Source organism: Peromyscus maniculatus, chromosome 2 (assembly GCF_049852395.1).
Source record: "Peromyscus maniculatus bairdii isolate BWxNUB_F1_BW_parent chromosome 2, HU_Pman_BW_mat_3.1, whole genome shotgun sequence".
Classification (NCBI taxonomy): Eukaryota; Metazoa; Chordata; class Mammalia; order Rodentia; family Cricetidae; genus Peromyscus; species Peromyscus maniculatus.
The window spans coordinates 168,748,197-168,769,714 of NC_134853.1; the positions used below are offsets into that span (position 1 = coordinate 168,748,197).

The window sequence follows — 21,518 nt, forward strand, 5'->3', positions numbered from 1 at the left end:
AGAGAGGGGAAGGGGGAGAGGGAAAGGAGGGGGAGAGGGGAGGGAGAGAAGGGAAGGGGGAGAGGGGAAGGAGGGGGAGAGGGGAGGGAGAGGGGGAGAGGGGAGGGAGGGGGGAGAGGGGAGGTAGAGGGGAGAGAGGGGAGGGAGAGGGGGAGAAAGGGGAGGGGAAGAGGGGAAGGGGGAGGGAGAGAGGGGAAGGGAGGGGGAAGGGAAGGGGAAAAGAGAGAGGAGGGGAAGAAGGAAAGATGAGGGGAGGGAGAAGGAGGAGGGAACAGGCAGTGGAGAAGGGGGGGAAGGGGGAGGGAAGGGCCATACCTACATTTTAACCCCTGGACCCCATTTGTAGGTCGAGGGCAAAGGAAGGTTCTGGTAGAAAACTAAAGGCTGATCAACCAGCACGATGATGCGGGGTACGGGGTTCTGGATCACCCACTGTGCAGGAAAGGCCAGAGGAGAGTAGGTCCAGGAATGTTATGATGCTGAGATGGCCCAGGCGTGTGGGCAGCCCCTGGCAGCTTGAGAGCAAGGTAGGTGTCTCCTCCAGCGCCTGCCTCCCAGGCGGCCCCACCACGTGCTTTCCGACTAAAACTCCTGTGTGGGCATCGGCCCTTCGGAGCAGCAAGGCGCTAAGTCTGAGCTGCCCTAAGCCTTTCTCGGTTACGAGAGAAAATAGAAACATACATCAGGTCGTATTGGGAATGGGAGTCCTCCGGAAGGACCCTGGAGGTCATTTTCTGCTGCTTGGGGAAGAGGCCATTCCACGGGGTCCAGCCCAGCTGGAGAAGAGGGCCTGTCCTTCTGAGGTGAGGGGACAAACCTTCCTAGGAAAGGCAAGAGTCCAACCCAACTTTGAAGACTGCTCATTCAGCTACCCTGGAGGGAGCGTGTGGTGCCTGAGTGTGGATGTGATGGCCTCCCAGGGTGCTGATGAACTGTTACAAGAAGAGCACCCACCCTCCCCTGCAGCGGGCCTGAATAATTCATAGTGGGCACCTTTGAAGGAAGCCATGCAAGGCAGGGAGCTGAACTGGGTCAGGCTGGCCCAGCCTGCTGGAGCAATTCAGCCACTAGGTCATTTTCAAACAGGGGGATAAGCAGTCACAAGGATTAATTATTGGCGTCTCGACTCTTCCTGAAGCCCAGTGGCTAAGAAAAAAAATCATCGCAAATTGATGTCTCTTAAACTACCTCTGAACAATCCAGCCTTTCAGGAAAAGAAGGGCTTAAAAGGGGGAGAGGGTAGGAGCCCTAACTGTTCAGGGTCAAGGGATACGTGGCCCCGAAAATGTGCTCTGCTCCTTGTTAACCGTGTGCCCCCCACCACACGCCCCCAGCAGCTCCTGGAAGCGAGTATGTGGCGGTATCAAGGTTTCCTGAGCAAATTAAGCTATCACCCAGAGTCCAGGAGCAAGATCCAGGAAGAGACTGAATGAATCACTTGAAAGTCAGATAAATTGGAAGCAGAACCGCCCCGGGCTGTAGCTAGCTCATTTCCTCAATGACCAGGGCTCCCTCTCCAACCCACCAGAGACAGGAGTGTCAGAGGCCGAGTCTACACAGTAAGAACCAAACGGAATTGGCGGCACTGAGTCCGCTCCACTGATTGTCCCTTGGTTCTGTCTGAGAAGGGTCGGGCCACCACAGTCCCCAAACTCTTAAGGACTCTGCTTTGCCACTCTGGCCATCAGAAAGATGATTCATCTTCCCATGTTTACCTAGCAACCGGACTAGTGGTCTGGGCTGCCATAGTAACCACAGACCACCCAGGGACTGCAAATGGGTTTCCACGGCAGCTGTGCGGTGGCTTCTGAGGCTGGCTCCAGCACACAGGAAGACCAGTCATGTGTGCCCTGGGCACTGGAGGACCAGGCACGTTTGCCACCCTGAATCCATCTAGCCAGTGTGTGTGCGTGCGTGCGTGCGTGTGTGTGTGTGTGTGTGTGTGTGTGTGTGTGTGTGTGTATCCACACACATGCATGTGTGCATGAGATGTGAGATCAACTTTGAGTCATTTCTCAGGCACTATCTCCTTTGATTTTGGAGACAGGGTCTCTTGGTGTGCTTGGAATTCATCAAGCTGTCTAAGCTGCACAGACAGAGAGCCCAGGGATCCTCGAGTCTCCACCTCCCCAGCACAGGGGCTACCATGACCATGACTGTTTTTTTATGATGAACTCAGCTCTTAATGCATACACAGCAGGCATTCTTACAATGGCTGAGCCACCTCCCCAGCCCCCATCCATCCACTCATCCAGGAGAAGAAACGCGAGTTCCAGAAGGGGAAGCGTGGTTCTCTGTGGGTTCTAGGCCAGCTCTGCCACGATTTACCTCAGTGCCTGGCTTCTCACCTAATGTGTGATGATGACAGGTGGCATCTGAGTGGCTCCCCTGTCATCCCTCCCCTGGAATGTACAGGCTGTGTGATCCCTCTCCTGACAGGGACTGGCACCAACAGGCTCCCTTCTGAGAAAGAGTCTGCAGCCAAAGCGGGCAGATGTCACCTGGAAGATGAGCAGGCAAGGAAACGGCTCCTGTCTGCCAGCTGCTATGTTCGCACCCAATGAGCAAGGCACTGAGGGCAGCCCCGCAAGAGCCCAGCCCTCACAGGGACCTGAACCCCCCATTCGCATGTGAGTCAGCTTGGAAGTGACCTGGCCCCCGATGAGATGGTCACAGCAGCTATGGGGGCCTGGAGTAGACCTTACCCAGCAGGCACAGAGAAAGGATGGGCACATGCTATTCATGTCATCAAGCTTTAAGGCATTTGGGGCTCTCAGTTCAGCCTCCTGGGCACATCTGCCTCCCTGGATAAGCTCCTCCCGTTCTGCACACTCATCTGATAACTGTTGGAACCCAGGCTGTCGATCTCCCCTCTTCCCTCCCTGAACCTCACCTATTATCCCAAGTACAGACGAATCACTTGGGTGGTCAAGAATATGAGTCTGAGCACTCAGGAGGCAGAGGCAAAAAGCCAAGACCAGAGACGGCAAGATGGTTCAGCAGGCCAAGGTGCTTGCCACCTAGCCTGGTGAGCCACATTCCACTCTGGCAGAGACACAGTGTAAGGACAGGACCAATGCCCAAGAGGTGCCCCCCATGGGCTGTCGCAAGGGTTGCAACATGGCACTTGTACATCCACACAAATGAATTTCTTTTGATTTAAACTCCTGTGCTCAAGAGGCAGAGGCAGGAAGATCTCGGTGAGTTAGAAGCCAGCATGGTCTACATAGACAGCTCCAGGCCAGTCAAGGCAACGTAGTCAGGCCTTGTCTCAAAAAAATATTTGTAAAGAAAGTTTCAGCCTGGGCTACACAGGGAGTTCTAGGTCAGCCAGAGCTACACACCCTTGAGAGAGATGAAGAGAGAAAGGTGATATGAGACAGGGACAGAGAGAGAAAGAGAAAGAAATCATACATTATATGATAGTGACTTGGGACCTTGGCCATCACTGTGTACAACCTAAAATGCAGGAGCAACAGAGCTGTGTGTGTGTGTAAATGTGTGTGTGTGTGCATGTGTGTCTGTGTGTGTGCGTGTGTGTCTTGTGTGTGTGCATGTGTCTTGTGTGTGTACATGTGTGTGTGCATGTGTATGTGTGCATGTGTGTCTGTGTGTGTGCGTGTGTGTCTTGTGTGTGTGCATGTGTGTCTTGTGTGTGTACATGTGTGTGTGCATGTGTGTGTACATGTGTGTGTGCGTGTGTGTGTGTGTATGTGTGTGTGCATGTGTGTCTGTGTGTGTGCATGTGTGTCTTGTGTGTGTGCATGTGTGTCTGTGTGTATATATATCTGTATGTGTATATGTGTGTGTCTATGTTTGTGTATCTGTGTGTGTATGTGTGTGTGTCTGTGTCTGTATCTGTATGTGTGTCTGTATCTGTATGTGTATGTGTGTATATGTGTGTGTCTGTGTATGTATCTGTATGTGTATGTATGTGTGTCTGTGTGTGTCCGTGTCTGTATATGTATCTCTGTGTGTATGTGTGCGTGTCTGTGTGCCTGTTTGTGTGTCTGTGTGTCTGTGTCTGCTTGTGTATATGTCTGTATGTGTGTGTCTGTGTGTCCAGAGCCTAGGGCCACTAGGGACTCTGAGCAAATCACCAGGGACACCTTCATAGTAACTATGCTGTAAACTCCCAGTGTGCATGCTAAGTGCTGGGTGTACCTCCTTCACAACACTAAGTACCATCATCCTTTCCACTAGGCAAATGAGGAAACTGAGGCAGGGGGTTTCCCTTGTGGGTACAGTGGTCACTTGGAGCCAGGGAATACTTGGATGTAAAGTGTTTTTCTGAACACTGTAGGACGATTGTGAGTAGTGAAACCTTGGTCAACCAGATGCAGGGAGCATGCCCTCTCCCATCAGGACAACCTAAATGCCACCCGCAACATGGTCAAATGCCACGTCAGAGGAAAGACCTCCCCCGCCCCCCAGGTGAGAGTACTGCAATAATCTAGGGAGTCCATCAGGGTGGCCTTTAAATGTTTCTATCCACACTCCCTGAGATGCACAGAGACATGAGGATAACTGAGTCTTTTGAAATAGACCACCATGGGGTGGGATCCTAGTATGAAGAGCTCTCTCACCCATGGAGTCCCAGCCTTGGTAACCCTCTCACTTCTGGGATCCCAGCATCTGGAATTCTTCTACCCCTGGGGCCTATGTACACAATCAACATGTGGGGGCATATCTGAGCTTCAAGGGCATCTTTGCACTATGGTGAGCTGGTCTGGCAGGGCCAACCTGGCTTCTTTTTTCAGGGCCTGCCAGACTCCTGGCAGCTGAAACACAAAGAAGCCATCCTGCCAAAGCAGGCCTCTTCCTCAGTGCTCTTTGCAAGGTCCCTGGCTCACAGCCCCTCTCCCAGCATCCCTTGGCCCCCAGAACCTTATTATCACTGATGCCAAAGACACCAATTACCCTGTTCCCTGTGGTCTAAGGAAGAGAAAAGTCCAAATGCCAATCCTCGGTGCCTTGTCTTGTCAGCACACACCATCCCCAGCACAGTCCACGACCTTCTGATTGACACTCACCCTCACTGCTGTGCTGGTTTTCCGATGAAATCAATTGCGTCTGATTGATCCTGACCTGGTTCTGCCTTCCTTCTCCAGCTCTTGTGTACACACACACACACACACACACACACACACACACACACACACCACATGTACCAAACTTCTGTGTGTGTGTGTGTGTGTGTGTGTGTGTGTTGTCTAGAGTGCTCTCTGGTTATCTCCAATGTGTGTGACCTGGCTCTCCAAGTAGATTGGGGCCATGCTATCTTCTCCCACAGCAGCCCCCACAGCCCTAGGTCACACACAGGAGGCACTCCAGAAAGGACAGGCCCGACCGACCGACCGACATTGTGGAGTTACCCTTGAGTGCCTCCTCCCTGCACCACTTGCCATCTGCTCTCCCTACCTCACAGGCCGTCCCGGTGGGTCAAGACCCCTCCCCAGAGGCAGCCAATTCCATCCCTATAATAGTGATTGGATCTTAACTCCCAAATTAACCAGACCAGTCTCCCAAACCAGAACTAATCCTCACGCCTCCTGAGTCGCACCAGAAAGGCGAGAGATTAAGCCACCTGCCTGTTGGAAGCCTCTTTCCAAGCCAATTAGGAATAATATGGGGAAAGTGGGTTCAGGAGCTTCAGCATCCAGAGCTCTCCTCTGACGCAAAGGCTTAGTGTAGGATCAGTGTCCTCACAGAAAACAAGTTCTACTGGAAAATTATAATGAGCAACTCTGTGGGGCAGAGACAGCAGGGCCCACAAGCTTCTGAACACTTCTGGGGGCCCTGCCACTGAGGGTGGGTGGGTAGAGTGATTTGAAGCCTTTAAAGAGAGATGAAGTCTTTTAAAGGCTCCCCAATAAGAGTCGGAGAGACCTAGGCTCCAGCCCCAAATTCTGTGGCTAATTAGCAGATTAGCCTTGGGCAAGCAATACTGACTGAGCCTGCTGCCTCACTCATGAGCCAACTCTAAAAAAAGACTCTCCCACCCCGTCCCCTCTCCCTTCTCTCCTCTCCTCTCTCTCTCCTGCCTCCTTCCATCCCTCCCTTCTTCCTCTCTCCTCCTCCCGCTTTCCTTCACCCTATTCTCTTGCTCAGTGTATCCCACAGGCATCACCTACTCCTCAGAACTATGAAGACTTGAGACTAGATTCCAAAGGGGTTTGCAGAGTCAGAAACAGCCCACCAGCCTCAGCGCCTTTGGCAGGGCTGTGCTCTTAGCAAATGAACATAAACCAGATCTAAAAGGAATCAGCTTGCTGGAAAACACAAATAAACCGGAAGCAGCTATTGCCCTGTGCTGAGGGCTTTGACGGATTAGGAAATCCCTGCACACACCTGGGGAAACTTGGTGGGGAAACCCTACAGCTATTTCAGATAGAAACACACACACACACACACACACACACACACACACACAAAAATCATTTCTTTCCCAGGATCCAGCCCTTCTTCACATCCGGCCTGGGCTAACACATCATGCTGCAATTTGGGAACAAACAACAAATAGCTCAAAAGAGCAGCTGAGGCTAAGGGCAGAAGGAGCCCCGCTCTGCCTGTCACACGATGCTACCTCACCCTGTGTACCTCAGTGTGGGTCCCAGGGAAGCTCCTCACAGACCTGGTGAAAGTTACTAAACCAATGCTCCCGTGACTTCTGTCAAAGGACCCTTCTCCAGAGGAAAGAGCCCGGACTATCTGGCAGGGGGTAAACTCACAGCACAATGACCTTAACTCAGTAAATTAATTCCAAAGCACAATTGTTTTCAATCTTCATTTAAAATCAGCCTTCGTTAATCTAGATTTAATGACATAGGAAATGGAAATTCCCTTAATAAAATAAGTTATGAATATTTATCATCCTATTTTACCTGAAAATTGAATAATTCATCAATTAACTTTACTATTAATTATTTAATGCAAAATTAATAAACTGAGAAACTCATACGTATCCTCACAGACCCTCTGGCACCAGCTTAAGAAATTAGGCCCTAGAGAAACAGTGTAGCTATGGGAAAATCCCAACAGACACTGATGGGATGTGTAGCTAAGACCAGAATCCTTTTAGAAGCCGACCCAACCTGCTTACTCATAAAGTGAACAGCGAGATTTCAGGCCCCTCACCTTGGAATTCTGTACCACAGGAAGGAGGAGGAAGAGGAGGAAGAGGAAAAGGAGGAGGGAGAGGAGGAGAAAGAGAAGGAGAAAGAGAAGAAGGAGGAAGAGGAGGAGGAAGAAGAGAGGAAGGAGGAGGAAGAGAAGAAGGAGGGAAAGAGGAAGGAGAAGGAGGAGAAGGAGGAAGTAGAGGAGGAAGAGGAGGAGGAGGAGAAGGAAACAACAACAAGTCCAGGTTTGGCGATTCCTCCCAGAGCAACCGTCCCTAACATTCTCTCTGCTGTCCATCACAGTATCGTCAGTGGGAACACACTCAGTGTGCAGCAGGCCCAGAGCTGGAACACGCCTGCTCTGCCCTGGGCATCCATCACTCAGGACACCCACTGATGAGGAAGAACAAAGCAGGCAGAGGAGGGGAGGCAGGTTACAGGACTCACAGAAGGACAACGGGTTGGTGGGTGTGACACCTGAGCCCTTGCACACCAGCTCCTCCACGCTGCCGTGGGTCTTTCTGCTTCTGGAGTGGTTTGAGTGAGACACACCTCCTACATACCAGCAAGAAGACAGTTCATGCCAGGTCTCTACTCCACCTCATCCTTCCAGCTCTCCAGAGAGCAAGGCAGCCACGTTAACAGAGGGCACTCATTGTTTTGTTTTGTTTTTCCTTTTTCTGCATGTGTATGTGGAGGGGGTGCGTGTATGTGTTCATGTGGGTATGTGTGTACATGCATGTGAGTGAGCACATATGTTACAGTGTGTGTGGAGACCACAGGCTGATTCTCTTGGGTGTTTTCCTCTATTGCTTTCTACCACAGTTTTTGAGACAAGGTCTCTCTGACCCTGGAACTCGCTAATTCAGCGAGACTGGCTGAGCTGTGAGCTCCAGGGATTTTTCTGTCTCCTGAGCAGTGGGGTGGCAGCCCACCAGGCCCAACTTTTACACGCCTGTTGGGATTCAAATTCAGGCCCTCCTGCTTGCTGGAAATGTACCTTCCTGACTGGGTCATCTCCCCACCCCAACATCACTTATTGCCCCATTCAGACTGTCCGCTGAGAGCCTACACTCCACTTCCCATCCTCTCAACCCTCCACCCCTACATCCCCGGCTCCCCATGCATCCCCACCCGCCCTGCTCTCCTGCGAGGACTTTTAATCCAGTTTTACAATCGCTCTTTCCTGCACCCGGGACCTATGCAGGCCGTCCAGCCATGGCCGGACCGCTGGCCGGGCTGTTCCCCTACAAGTTCACTTGTGTACCTCCAGGTGGTCCCCACCCTAAGCCTCGGGAGGGTGGCCTGGCCACGCCCCCGTCCACCGGCTCAAGGGGCCACCTCTCCCTGCACTCTTTCCTCACCATCCCAGTTATTAGAAGTCATTCTGGTTTCTTCATTTCCACCCAAAAGCCCCGCACGGTGGTGCGCAGCAGAGGCGCTCAAAGATCTGAGTGACTCAACAGAGCGGACACCCGCCAGCAACCACGCAAAAGGGGGCGACACGGGTCCTGCAGCTCCAGAAGACGGGAGGCTCGTTCTTAGTCATGGATGAAGGCAACGCTTGTTTCCAGACAGAACTCTGTCCCTCTGTCCACCTCAGAACCAGAGGACACATCTCGCAGTGCCTGCTGTATCATGGGACCCCGTGACACCAGGCGGGGGTGCGGCGGCTGGATCTCACGTGGCATGCGTGAGGACCGCACATTCACAGTGCAGGTCTAGAAACAGGACTCATTTGTTCGCTCCTCCAAGTTTGCTCTTTGCACAATTTCACCGTCTTTCTCCACAACTTTCCCACAGCCTGGCAGCGGCTCCTCCAGCTGATCCCTCGGCCTGGGCAACTGCTGCCGTTTCACACACAAACTCAATCCCGCCACGGTCTAAGCCCGGCTCCTACTCAACTGCCAAACAGAAAAAGCAACCTGGCCCAGAAATCCCTGCAGATGCAGGCGGGAGGGCGCGGGGAAGCCAGCTCCCTTCTCCCCAGGGGAGCCCAGGCGCTAACCAGCCGGGACAGAAGGTCCTCCTTTAGTAGAAAGTTTCCTCTTCTCTGTAAACTTGTTAAAACACAGCATGAAGAAGGCGCCTTCCAAAACCATTGCTTTCACAAGGAGTGATCAGCTCGGGAAGGTGTGTGTGTGTGTGTGTGTGTGTGTGTGTGTGTGTGTCCCCGAAAGCACGTGCATGTGTATGTGGGTGTCATATATTTGTGAATGTGTAAATACACATGTACTGTGAGTCTGTATATATTGGGTATTGTGTATTTGTGCTTCTATGTTAACATATGTACACATGTTTTTGTATTTACACGTTATGTATACATTGGTAATACATGGTTATGTATAAATTGGTAAGGCCTGTGTATTCATGCCTGTACATACTTGAGCATGTATGTACTGTGTACAAGCACATATTGGGTATCTGTGCTTGTGTCTGCACATATGTACATGTGTGTTGTGTGCATGTGCATACTATGCTGTGTGTATATACTCATGTTTATGTCCTCATGTCTGTACATGCCCCAATGTCTATATATGTATATGTGTGTATTAGGTATTGGGCATTTGTGCATGTGTGTATAAATGTGTGTTGTGTGTACATGTATGTTGTGTAATATCTTCATGGATACACCTGAGCATGTATGTACTGTGTGTGTGTATATTGAGCATTGTATTGGATATTAGTGCTTGTGTATGCCCATGTTGTGTTACGTTGTGGAGTGCAGACATCCATGTTTCCACATACCTAGCATACATGTATCAGAAGTATGTGTGTGCCCATGTGCTGTGTTTTTCTGTGTGTGCATACAAGAGAATGCCTGCTGTGCAGAACACATGCTAAAGCTTCTGGCGGGGGGGGGGGCACACAGTGGAGCTTTCACTGGGAAAGCTGGCCAAAGGGGGAATCCAGGATCTGCAGGATCTGCTGCCAGAGCGCCAGACCTTTGGGAGGTCACCAAGGGCGTGTGTGGAGACAGGTCTTCCTGCCTTGCCATGCCATGAGCCCGAGGGCCAGGCCCACTTCCCTGCACCCAGCAGCAATGTAAAGGTGAGCACTGACCAGAGACACAGGACACGCCAGCACAGGCTCCCTGCAGAACCGCGACAACCACAATCCTCTAGTTCAGGATGGGGGGCGGAGATGCTGAGACAAAGGCAGCCTAGAGTCGATGCCCCAACAGGACAGCCCAGCTTCCAGGGTCCCTGTGAGCACACTGGAGCTTTGCCAACTCTCAGAACCAGCCTGCATTGCCTAGGGGGCCAGAAGGCAGCGTCAGGTGAGCAATGTCGCATACATGTGACATGCATCCACATGCAACCCAAGAAAGACAGTCACACCCGTGTGAAGATAAAAGGCTCAAGACATCACTTCAGCTCACATGTACAGCTCTTTAAATGACCTGAACCCCAGAATTTGGGCCCAGGGGGTGGTCACACCACATCCCCCTGCTGAGGCCAGCAGGGCTTTGCACTCAGGGCGCTGAAGAGGCTACAGCGTGATCAGGCCCCTTCATGTCTCCACCCTCACACCTGTCTCAGCTCCTCCAGCTCCCGAGGTCGACACTGGACCCTGGGGCGTCTTCTGCTTCCTGGAAGTGAACTCCGAGCAGCAGCAAAGCTGAGCACTGGCATCTGGCAGGGCCATGGAGCAGGGATGATGAGGGGTGTAACTACTCAGGGGAGCCCCATGGAGGCCAGTCAGGAAGGGATGGGCCCTCCCAAGGAGGAATGAGCTGTGGCCTGCTGAGAGATGATGGCAGAGAAGCAGCAGGTACCGTGGAAGGCAGAGGGCGAGATCTAGGAAGCAGGTGAGGGCACAGGCCTGCGTCTCCAGTGTATTAATGCACCAGGAAACTACATCTGCCCGCAGCACCAGCTGTCTCCACACAGCCTCTGCCCCACATGAGACACCAGGGGTTAAATGACTCTGGACCTGGAGACAGCTCCTCCCAGGAGCTGGGAGGATTCAGTAACTGGAGTGAGTGAATGTGTGTGTGTGTGTGTGTGAGAGAGAGAGAGAGAGAGAGAGAGAGAGAGAGAGAGAGAGAGAGAGAAGGGAAATATCACAAGTTTCCATGCTGGTTCCCAGGCCATTGGCCAAACCAGCACCCTAACAGCTCCATTTGGAAGAACTCAGTGGTACTGATGGATCTCTTGCGGGTGAGACCCAGGGAACTGAGCTGGACACTGTCGCTATCAAGGAGCACACCCTGGGGAAGGAAGGCAGCCACTCGCACAGTGAGGAAGCTATGTATGTCCTCTAAGCATACAAGACAGTCCGTGTCCATGACTGACAGGTCAGGAACCTGTAGGATACACAGTCGAGAGGTAAGAGTCAGGACCAGGACAAGTGGCCATCTACACACACACATATAGATAGGCACACACATATATACCCACACATATAAACACATACACACACATATATAGATACACACAAATGTACATGTATGTATACACACACATAGCAGTGTTACCACTTCCACAGGGAGCTAGGCATGGCCAAGGACACAGGAAGCTCACCAGATCTCCAACAGAGCCCAGTGTGGGTGACACCCTCCCCTGCTGGGCACTTAGAAGACCGCCTCTGCCTCTGCCATGTTGTTTCTCTGTTGGCATTCTATAATTCCAAGTAAAGAACGAGCATCTAGAATGGAAGCACCACTACACAGAGCTTAGCGAGGCCCCCAGCATCACAGAGACCCCACCAGATATGTCATCAGGATCCGGGTTACAGCTAACTCCTCTCCTCAACCCCAGAGGAGGGACCTCAGACAGCAAGGGGTCCCTGGAGTCCTGACAGGACCCCAACACACACTCTGAAGGGACACTAGCCACTGGAGCATGTGGCTCTGGCAGGCCTTTCCTGTGGAGACCCACGGAGGTTTCCTAGTGAGAACTTACTCAGGGTCTGAGAATCTGAGCTTGCTTTACCCAGCAGGGCTGCATAAGGGGATGATTTGGCCATGGGCATGGTTACCAGGTGTTTGGAAGGGTCTGCACTTGGCTGTGCAATGTGCTTTGATCTTGAAAGGGGGAGGTCTTTTGCCCCGCCCCTTGGCATGTTATAAAAAGCCCTTTTGAATAAAGCTCGAGTTGGCTGGGTATTGACCCAGGGCCCTCTTGAAGCTATCCTGTGTCTCTGTCTTTCTCGTCATCTAGATCTATATTTCTATCTAATACTTCCTCATTCCTCTCTCCTCTCCTCAAGAACCCTTCAACAGGTCGGAGCTGGTCTCTGACACTTGCCCTTCTTCCCCTTGCTAAAAACTGTTAGATGACACTCCTAAAGCTAGACCCCAAGGTCTCTTCCCTCATTTGACCACGTCCTCCCCCTGAGGCTGACTGCCAAGGTCCAGCTATCAGAGTATCGAAGTCCAGCAATCAAAAGCCCCCTTGTGACTACCCTAATTAACATGCCCAATCAAAATCAACCACCTCATCCTAACACAGGGTTTCCCTTTCTACCTTTATAATCTGCCATTTGGGTCACATCTGTCTCCTCTCTGTCCAGAGGCAGTCATTTGTCCCTGTCCCCTCTCCCTTGTTCCCCATCTGCGTTACCACCACATCCTTGCCCATTCTAACACAGACCCCCCCTCCCCTTCTCCTCCTAAAAGTTATACCTGCAAGGTCACTTGCTGCTGTTTTCTGCCTGAGTCAGAAATCAGCCACTTCAACTCTTCTTCCCCTCTTAATAAAGGATCTCTGTGAAAACAGGTGTTTGGATGTGGTTTGTGCCTAACCTGGGGTCCAGGAGGAAGCCCCCACTGTTGGGGGTCCCCTTCACACTCCCTGGTTCCACAGTTGCTGCTTTGCTAACAGTGGTAGAGTTTGTACTTGCTCATTCACACATGAGGGATGTGTCCAAATGCCTGTGGCAGTGAGCACATGACCAGGTCTCCATTACATTGCAATGCAAAAATTGCCACATTGGAATGAATGTTTTTCCGATGTCAGTTCCCTGAACTAACATGCTGTTGTAGAGCTATTCCATCAGAATTGAAACATTCCTTGCTAGAGGGAGGCAGGAGACAGCCAAGACTCCAGAAGTGAAGGAAACATACAAGTCTCCCGAAGTAAACAAAACTTACAAGGCTTAGGATACACCTGAAAATTACAAGACTTGGAAGGCAGCTGCCCAAGATCTGGAGGTTATAGAAGCAGTAACAATTACTGGGGAGGGGAGACTCTGACCCCGCCCTGCTGCTGGCAAGCCATTCAGGGAGCCCCAGGGATATGGCTTTTGTGAGGCTTTTCAGGTGTGCAGCTGCCTAGGTCAGCCATGTCTCTCTAAGCAACCCTTCACTCATACTTACTCCTGTAAGTAACCCCGATACACTCATTGGTTCATTAAGCTAGACTGAAGTGGAATTGTTCCATTGGTTTGTCCTCAGTGACCTGTCCGGAGTGGGCAGACATTTGCTCACACAATACCTGGGTAAGAGAACACCCTCCCAAACTGGCACCACCCACCCCACCCCCAGCACATGCAGAAACAGCCCCAGCCCCACCAGAAACTTGGAGAAGAGCTGAAGCAACATAAAACTTTACAATCAACAGTGACGTCACCGTTGTGGCCACTTCAGAGCATACAGTTCGGTGGCATTGAGTGCTGTCTCACCTTGTATAGCTGTCACCACTGGTCATCTCCAAGACACTTTTTCTCTTCTCCAGCCAAAACTCTGTCCCGTTAAGCACTAACCCCAGACTGAGGGAATCACTCATCTTTGTCTCCCTAGTTCAACTCTTCTAGATTCCTTATGTGTGCACAGCTGTGTGGTGTTTGTGTCTTGGTACCCAGACCAGGTCACTCAGAGGACCATCTTTAAGCTCCATGTTGTAGCTAGTGTGTGAATTCTGCATCTTGCTAGCTCTGGGAAGTTTGGAGCATCCCGGTGGAATCTGTGTGTTATTTTTATTGTCCTATTCTGGTCACTTGAACACTTTCATCATCAATGAGTTCTCCATTTTCTATCCCAAAGATCTAATGCTCAAAGGTGGCCTGTGGGTTGTCTCCCTTTGTCATGCACACTGGGCCTGAGCAAGGCAACATCAACTTCACAGGTTCCCAAGCCCTCTGCTCCCAGACTGACCCCACGCCCTGGGCCCTGATTGCCACGTTTTCTCCCAAGCAACACCCTTGCACTATAACAACTGTGCACACTGCACACACTCCTGTCAAAGTGACCCCACCTCAGTACCAAGTTGTTAGGAAACAGACAAGGCAGCCCGGCCTTGTCCTTGGAAATGTACCTTCTCCCTGGGAGGCAGACTTACAACTCTAGACAGACAGACAGACTGTCGACCCACTGAGATAAGCAAAGGGAGCCTTAGGAATCTAGTGGGAAGAGGCTTGGGGAAGTTTCCAGGACCACAGAAGGCATCCAATGAGAGGCAACCTAGCTTGGATGTGAGAAAATGTGAGACCCACGGCAGAGTAAAGGCAAAGATGGGGCAAGGAAGATAGATGATGGTGGTCAGGGCAGCCTACTCTACCCACAGTGGGTGCTGGGAGGTAGGTAGTCAGGGGTACAAACTGAGAGGAGCAGGTTGAGACTGGGAAACAACCCGGTGAGTATGGACCTTGTCTCCAGGGAATTCTCCAAGACTCTCAAGTAGGACCTGACGCCAGACAAGGCTGATGACAGGAAAGTTTATGGCCAAGGAGCACAGCCCTATGCCAGGGAGAGCCCAATGCCCTGCATACCAGAAGAGCAGTGAGTTCTGAGCCTACAGAAAGCAGAGGGGGATGATAAGTTCGCAGTGCAGGCCCAGTGAATGGCCAATCAGAGTCAAGGGACCAAGAAGAGTCACAGGGAAGAGCAGGGCTGCCCTTAGTTGTCTTTGAAAATAAAGTGGCTCTTGGGAGAATCAGGGACATCAAATGACACAAACCAGGGTATGACTCAGGCAAAGAGGCCGAGTGTGGTGACATTTTATTTGTACTCTAACAAATAAAGCTTGCCTAGAGATCAGAGGATAAAGCCAGCCACTGTATTAAACACAGAGGCCAGGCAGTGGTAGCACATGCCTTTAATCTTAGCATTTGGGAGGCAGAGATTCATCTGGATCTCTGTGAGTTCAAGGCCACACTGGGAACAGAACCACGCATGGTAGCACATGCCTTAATCCCAGCACTAACCATAGAGGTCTGGAGGTCTGTGCAAATAGACAGGAAGTGATAGAGCTGGGTAGAAAGAGGAAGTGATGTAGCTGGGTGGAGAGAGGAAGTAAGATGCAGGGCACAGAAAGGTATATAAGACATGAGTATACAGGAAGTAGATCTCTTGGGCTGAGGATTTCCTAGCGGTAAGAACTTGTGGCTTGGCTTGTTCTATTCCTCTGATCTCTCAGCTTTCACCCCCAATATCTGGCTCTGGATTTTGTTTTGTTTTTAATTATGAGACCTTTTAAGATTCATGTTACAGCAGAGGACAGCTGAGATAACAACATGACATCCAGTGGGCCCTAGAGAGAGGATCTATGTCAGTGATGAACAGAGGAGGAAGCTCACCCAAGACAAAATGTCCACTGATCATTAGGGGCATGGAAGAGCAGGACCTGAGGCCTAGAAAACCTGAAGGGGTGAAAGGAGCCCAGAGCACCTCATCTTCCTGCTGCCGTTTCTCTCCTCTCCGCCCTCCCTCCTCCTCCTCCTCAGTTTTACTGCTTAGCCACCAAGAGCGTTTAGTGTTCACCATAGGAAAATTCTATTACTAGACCCCGATGTGTCAGTGCGAAGGTGCTATCTATACAATCCAATTAATTAATTAGATAACTAATAGCATTTTGCAGCTCCCCTCTCACCGGCATAAACAGGATTCCTAGGAGGAGGCTCTCACCTCGATCTTCAGCCTCACCCGTCCTGGCTCACAGGGAAGGCTGTATGCTTCCCAGGGAATGGGAAAGCAGTTATTGGGATTTCTAAATCATGCTCTTCTCGGCTATATTCCACACCCTATGCTGTGCAGGGCCTGTTTCCACCGTGCTGGTCCTGCCTGCCTGGGCCTCAGGGTAGGGATGGGGGAACCCAGCCCAAGGAAGCTTTGGAGCCCCACCTGGCTGGCACAGTCAAGCCACACTGGCCCACAGAGGGAGGAGTTTCTGGCACCGCTGTCTCCCAGCTGCTGCTGAGGAACAGTGGAGTGACTTCCTAGACTGCTTCCTTACTGCTTGTCACCGTGGGCCATGTCCAGAGAGGATGAAGGAACTCTTACGCCAGTCAGCTCGAAAATCCTGTGGCCTTATGGCAGGGCTTTGGTACAGATTTTAAGATTGTGTGTGTGTGTGTGTGTGTGTGTGTGTGTGTGTGTGTGTGTGTGTGGTGTGGTGTGTAGTGTAAGAGTGCTCACAAAGGCAGAGAGGATGTCAGATCCCCTGGAGATACAGTTACAGGTGGTCGTGAGTCACCCAGTGTGGGTGCTGGGAGCCGAACTTATATCCTATGGAAGAACAGAAAGTGCTCTTAACCTCTGAGCCATCTCTTCAGTCCCCGTGGTACAAATATAAACCACAGCGGCTACCCATAGCACGCACTACAGGTTGCAGTGCCGGTGGCTGGCCAATCCTGAGGCTAGATGTGCAAGAAAGAATAACGTGGAGGGAGCCCAGGGCTCTTGCTTCCCGGTACTCTGATCCCCAGTTTTTACTCATTCTGGTTCATCTCACAAGTGGACGTGGAGAGAATGTTCCAGGCATTTGGATCACCCAAGAACAAACCCAACTGAAAATGCCCCCATTAGCACATGGGTGGAGCCAGATAAGGAATAACTACCCTATAGAAAAACGGAAATGCTGCAAAGCACTCTGAAAAACAGCACAAGGAATAGGCGATGGGGCCTCTCGGGATAGGTGTGGGTGGTATTGGAAAAAGACCTCACAGAGAAAGGGGACACCCAAACCAAGGCCTGAAGGAGAAGCTAGGATAACATTCTAGACAGAGGGAGGACTCTATTCCAAGATCATACAGCCACATGGCAGGGTGGGGAGGGCAGAGGCCCTGTGGTCTCCGAATGATATTATGATCCTGCCGAGCACACAGCAAGTGCCAAAGAAAGATCTCCCCAAGGCTGAGTTTTCAGGCTTAAGATCCCACCTGCCTATAGCACCATATGGGCCGTTTGAGCATTCTTCATTCAGCCCTGTGGCGGCCACACTGCCACCCCAAGGTCCCAGCCCTGGGAGCATCTTTGAAACACACCTCATTATGAACAGGTATAAGGGACTTCCAGGGCCTTCTCTATAATTATGATGAGCAAGGGCAATATTTATCCCTGGGGCCCCCAGCAAGCCTCAGAGACTGCAGTGGGGCCCTCTGTAGTTCCTATACCAACATCTATATGTGGGCTGATTACAACAATTAATTTAATAAGGATCCTTCCACACAAACAATGTATCATTTTATTAGCAAACTCTATAAATGTCAACGGTGCAATTCATTCTTATTAATTTTCTAAAATGAAATTAACAGTAGCTGCAAACAGAACTTGCATTGCCTTGCATTCAGCGGAGTATTGGTGCCATTAATTCCTTAATATCAGGAGACTGGCTTGTAGGAACTCAGCAGTTAACTGCACCAATTAATTTGAATACTGGAAATGGTGGGGGAGGGGAATCCAAACTCAACTCAACAACTAATTTAGGAAGGTCCTTGAACAACCAGGGCAACTTGTCCTCCTGGGACCAGAAGCTTTCAAGCGTAAACAGGGAGCATGTATGAGAATGTAACAGGAGTCCACATGTTCACTGTGCCTGGAGTAAAAAAGTTAGACTCCCAGAGCCTGGAGGAAATCCTGTCGCTGCCTCCGAGGTCCAGGCCTCCAGCGGGCTGGGGGAATCCACTCACAGACAAGTGCAGTGATAGCCTGTGACAGACAGGGACACTCACACCTGCAAAGCAGGGTCACAGATGTTATCTCCCCCGTGATGCTCTTGATGACTCAGGAAAGACAGACAGGACGGGAGCTCTACTTTCTAATAAAGAAGAAAAAAGGGGAGGCAGGGCATGGTAGCACATACTTGTAACCATAACACTTGGATAACTGAGAAAGGGAAGGAAAAAGGAAGGGAGGGAAGGAGGAGAGAGGAAGAGACAGAGAGACAGAGACAGAGAGGAAGAGAAAGAGAGGTGGTGCTTTTTAAGAGCTTAATGGATTTTCACAATGCTACAGAACCAAGCCTCAAATGCAAATCTGTCGATATGGGACTTTAATTCCTTCTCTTGCTTCGCATGTCCCTATAACTCATAGGGAAGCAGAGCCAGGTGGATCTCTGTGAGTTTGAGGCCAGCCTGGTCTCCAAAGCGAGTTCCAGGAAAGGCACAAAGCTACACAGAGAAACCCTATCTCAAAAAAACAAAAAAAACGACAACAAAAGTCTCTTGATCCATTATACTCCAAAAAGTCAGAGTCCAGTATGACCAGAAGTTAAATTCTCTTCTCAATTAACCCCCAAATTCCTGGGCTGAAATGTGAAGGAAAACTCCAGCCTTTCAACGTTCTAAATTACTGCAGGCACAGCGTGCATGCGTGCGTGCGTGCATGCGTGCGTGCGTGCGTGCATGACCGCCATGTTCTGGAGACTTTCACTCTGTCTCATACATAGCCCTTTGCTCCTGCTTGGATTCAAGGAGTGTGGTGGCTAATATCATTAACCAAACAATCTAGACTCACCTAAGAGAAAAATTTCTGGGTATGTCTCTTAGCAAGTTCCCACATTAAGCTAATGGAGGCGGGAAGATACACCCTAACTGTGGGTGGTATCATGCGAAGGGCTGGAGTCCTGTACTGCATAAAAAGGAGTGAGCTGAGCGTCAGCATCCATCTCACTCTGCTTCTTGAAGACTCACCGAGGCCCAGCAGCCTCACCCTCCTGCGCCGCTGCCGCCATCCTTGCCGTGATGGACTGTTAACCTCAAACCTTGGGCCAAAATGTGCCTTTGTTTCCTTAAGTTGTTCTACAAGAAACTAAATGAATGTACCTTGTCATGTGAAGGAATGTTCTAAAAGCCAGAACCCATTCCAACGTAGCTCCGAGGGGATGGATGGGCCAAACTCAGGACCTCGGGTGCAGAGAACCCTTCTCATTCTGATCCTGGTTCCAGCTGGCAATGTCAAAGACTTTTGTGCTTGTCCATGATTACAGACTGAGAACTCCACCTATTCGCCTCAGCCATGTAGTCAGCGCCCTGCAAGCCACCTTCCGGCTAACATAAGTACCTGGCCCTGTCACTGCTAATAGAAACGTCGTGGCAATTGGAAGAGAGTGGCTGCAGATCTCTGATGATTTGGCATGAAACATATCAAAAATAAAAACTTAAAGAGTTGGGCAGGAAATAAGATGCTGTCTTTAAAATAAGCCCCAAATCCCAGGCTCACCATCCTTCACTGATAATAACATCACTTCCATGGGCAGGACACGGGTCGGCTATATTTTCACCAATTTCCTCCAGTCCCAGGTGGCAAGAGAAGTTAAGTGTTTGTGGCAGTTAGTGGGTTCAAGGACATTTACTGCGTAATATTTAGCCATTGCTCCTGATTTGGGAGCTCCCTCTCCCAGCAATCAAGAGTAACCCGACTTTATTGATGTATAAAACACACTGAGATCCAAGCAGCAGTTAAGCTCGTCTTCCTTTTTAAAAAGTATATGCCACTGATGGCAGGTGGGCACTTTCCCAAAATAAACTGCCCCTGCCCTGAACCTGTCTGATAAGTTTCTGAATGCCTGGCTGAGGGATGGAGCCTAGAGCCATCCTGTGAAATGTTCCGACAGCTGTTGCCCAGCATCTCACCCTTCTCGTTGCATTCACTACCACCATCTTGGACCAATTAATGAGCGTCCCCTTCACAGGCCATCGAGCGCAACATGGCACTGTCAACTTGTTACCCTGCATTGAGTGGCCGAATCTGGAAATCCACAAAAATCAAGCATCTAGTCTCACCATACAGAGTTGGAAAACTGTGATAGCCGGGACATTACCTTGTCTTAGGGGATGTGGTTAGCCATTCTTCATGTTTCTCAAATGTTATTAAATAAGCCGCAATTTCCTGAAACAGAAAAATAAAAAGATCATGATAGCAATTAGTTCATGTTGGACCCTGAGAAGCAGAAATAAAGAAGTAGTTATTTTTCCCCCGGCTGTTGTGCAGCTTGGCCTGGCTGGAACTCGGACTCTTCGAGAAAAATTGTTGACCGGGACTCAGCCTCTCTTTTGATTCCCTGAGTCCTTTTCACTCAGCCAGCCACACAATCACCATCAAAGCCTGGGTTTCAAAGGAGGAGTCAGTAGCAAGGACAAAATATTTCTCTGTGGAAGGAAAACATCAGAAACCCTTTGAGATCCCAAATGCCATTCATCTGAGGGAGGGAAGCCAACAGGTCCAGGTGTGCACTCTGCTTCTCCGAAACAGGATGTCTTTCAGCTTCCTCACCAAAGAGCGGTGTCTTCTCAGCTTGACTCCAAACCCCCACTCTGGAGCCAAATCACAGAGAGTCAGAGAGAGAGAGAGAGAGAGAGAGAGAGAGAGAGAGAGAGAGAGAGAGAGAGCAGTTTTCCCACTGTTAACTTGATTTATTGAGCAGAGCCTCAGAGAGCCAAGTCAGCTGAGTTTCAGGCAAAGATGGAAAAAATGTGAGCACCTGAAGGTAAATCAAATATTTATAAAGACACAATAACATCATCACAGATAGAATTACTGATTTATTAATAATTTCCACAAGGAGCCAGTGAGTGACACAGCATAAGTCATTGCCCCATCTCTCAGGCATGACATGGCCCATTACGCCCAGATCCAAACAGATCTGCTAACATGAAATTGGCTGGGATCGTAAGTTAATTAAAGTCAGGCTAGCACACATTTCCCTTGATCTTGGTGGCAATATGACACAGAGACGCTGCCATGGACTGTCAGGGAGACGCACAGCATGGGTCTGGGGCTCTCTCTCAACTCTGCTGCAGTCAGAGCTGCTCTGAGCTCCTTGGAGTAGAGCGGACCATGTGCCCAGAGACCAGCAGCCTCTAGGGCTTAGACGTAATGGGTCTGAGCCCTGTGACCAGCAATGACCCATGTGTCCTTGGGGAAAAGGAAGAGTCATTCTCAACATCAGGTAACAGGTCAGTTACGGGTAGAAATATGACCTGCCATGCCATGAAGATCACCAGGGCCAGGGACGACCAAGACCCTCTGTAGTCATAGTGAATGGCCATTGCCACATACGTTGGAACCAAGAGCCCAAACCACCAGAGCCTGGAGACTGAGCCTCACAGCAGAACTCAGGAAACAGCAGCTGGTGAGAGGAGCAGCTGCTCCCTTGTCCTGGTTCCTATCATTGACTTTTCACTGAAGAAAGAACGAGTCCACTGGGCTGTCATCCCTCAGCCTCCTGAAATTTGCTT

At 50.5% G+C, this 21,518-nt stretch overlaps 1 protein-coding gene across 12 annotated transcripts in view; it reads right to left on the reverse strand.

Moving 5' to 3' along the window:
- The window catches only part of Camta1 (calmodulin binding transcription activator 1), an 862,623-nt gene that overhangs the window by 531,300 nt on the left and 309,805 nt on the right, over positions 1-21,518 (reverse strand). For all 12 annotated transcript variants that reach the window (XM_076565705.1, XM_076565698.1, XM_076565702.1 and 9 more), the window contains one exon: positions 20,102-20,169. In XM_076565705.1, coding sequence (XP_076421820.1) covers positions 20,102-20,169 — 68 coding nt within the window. The remainder of the gene's footprint in view (positions 1-20,101; positions 20,170-21,518) is intronic.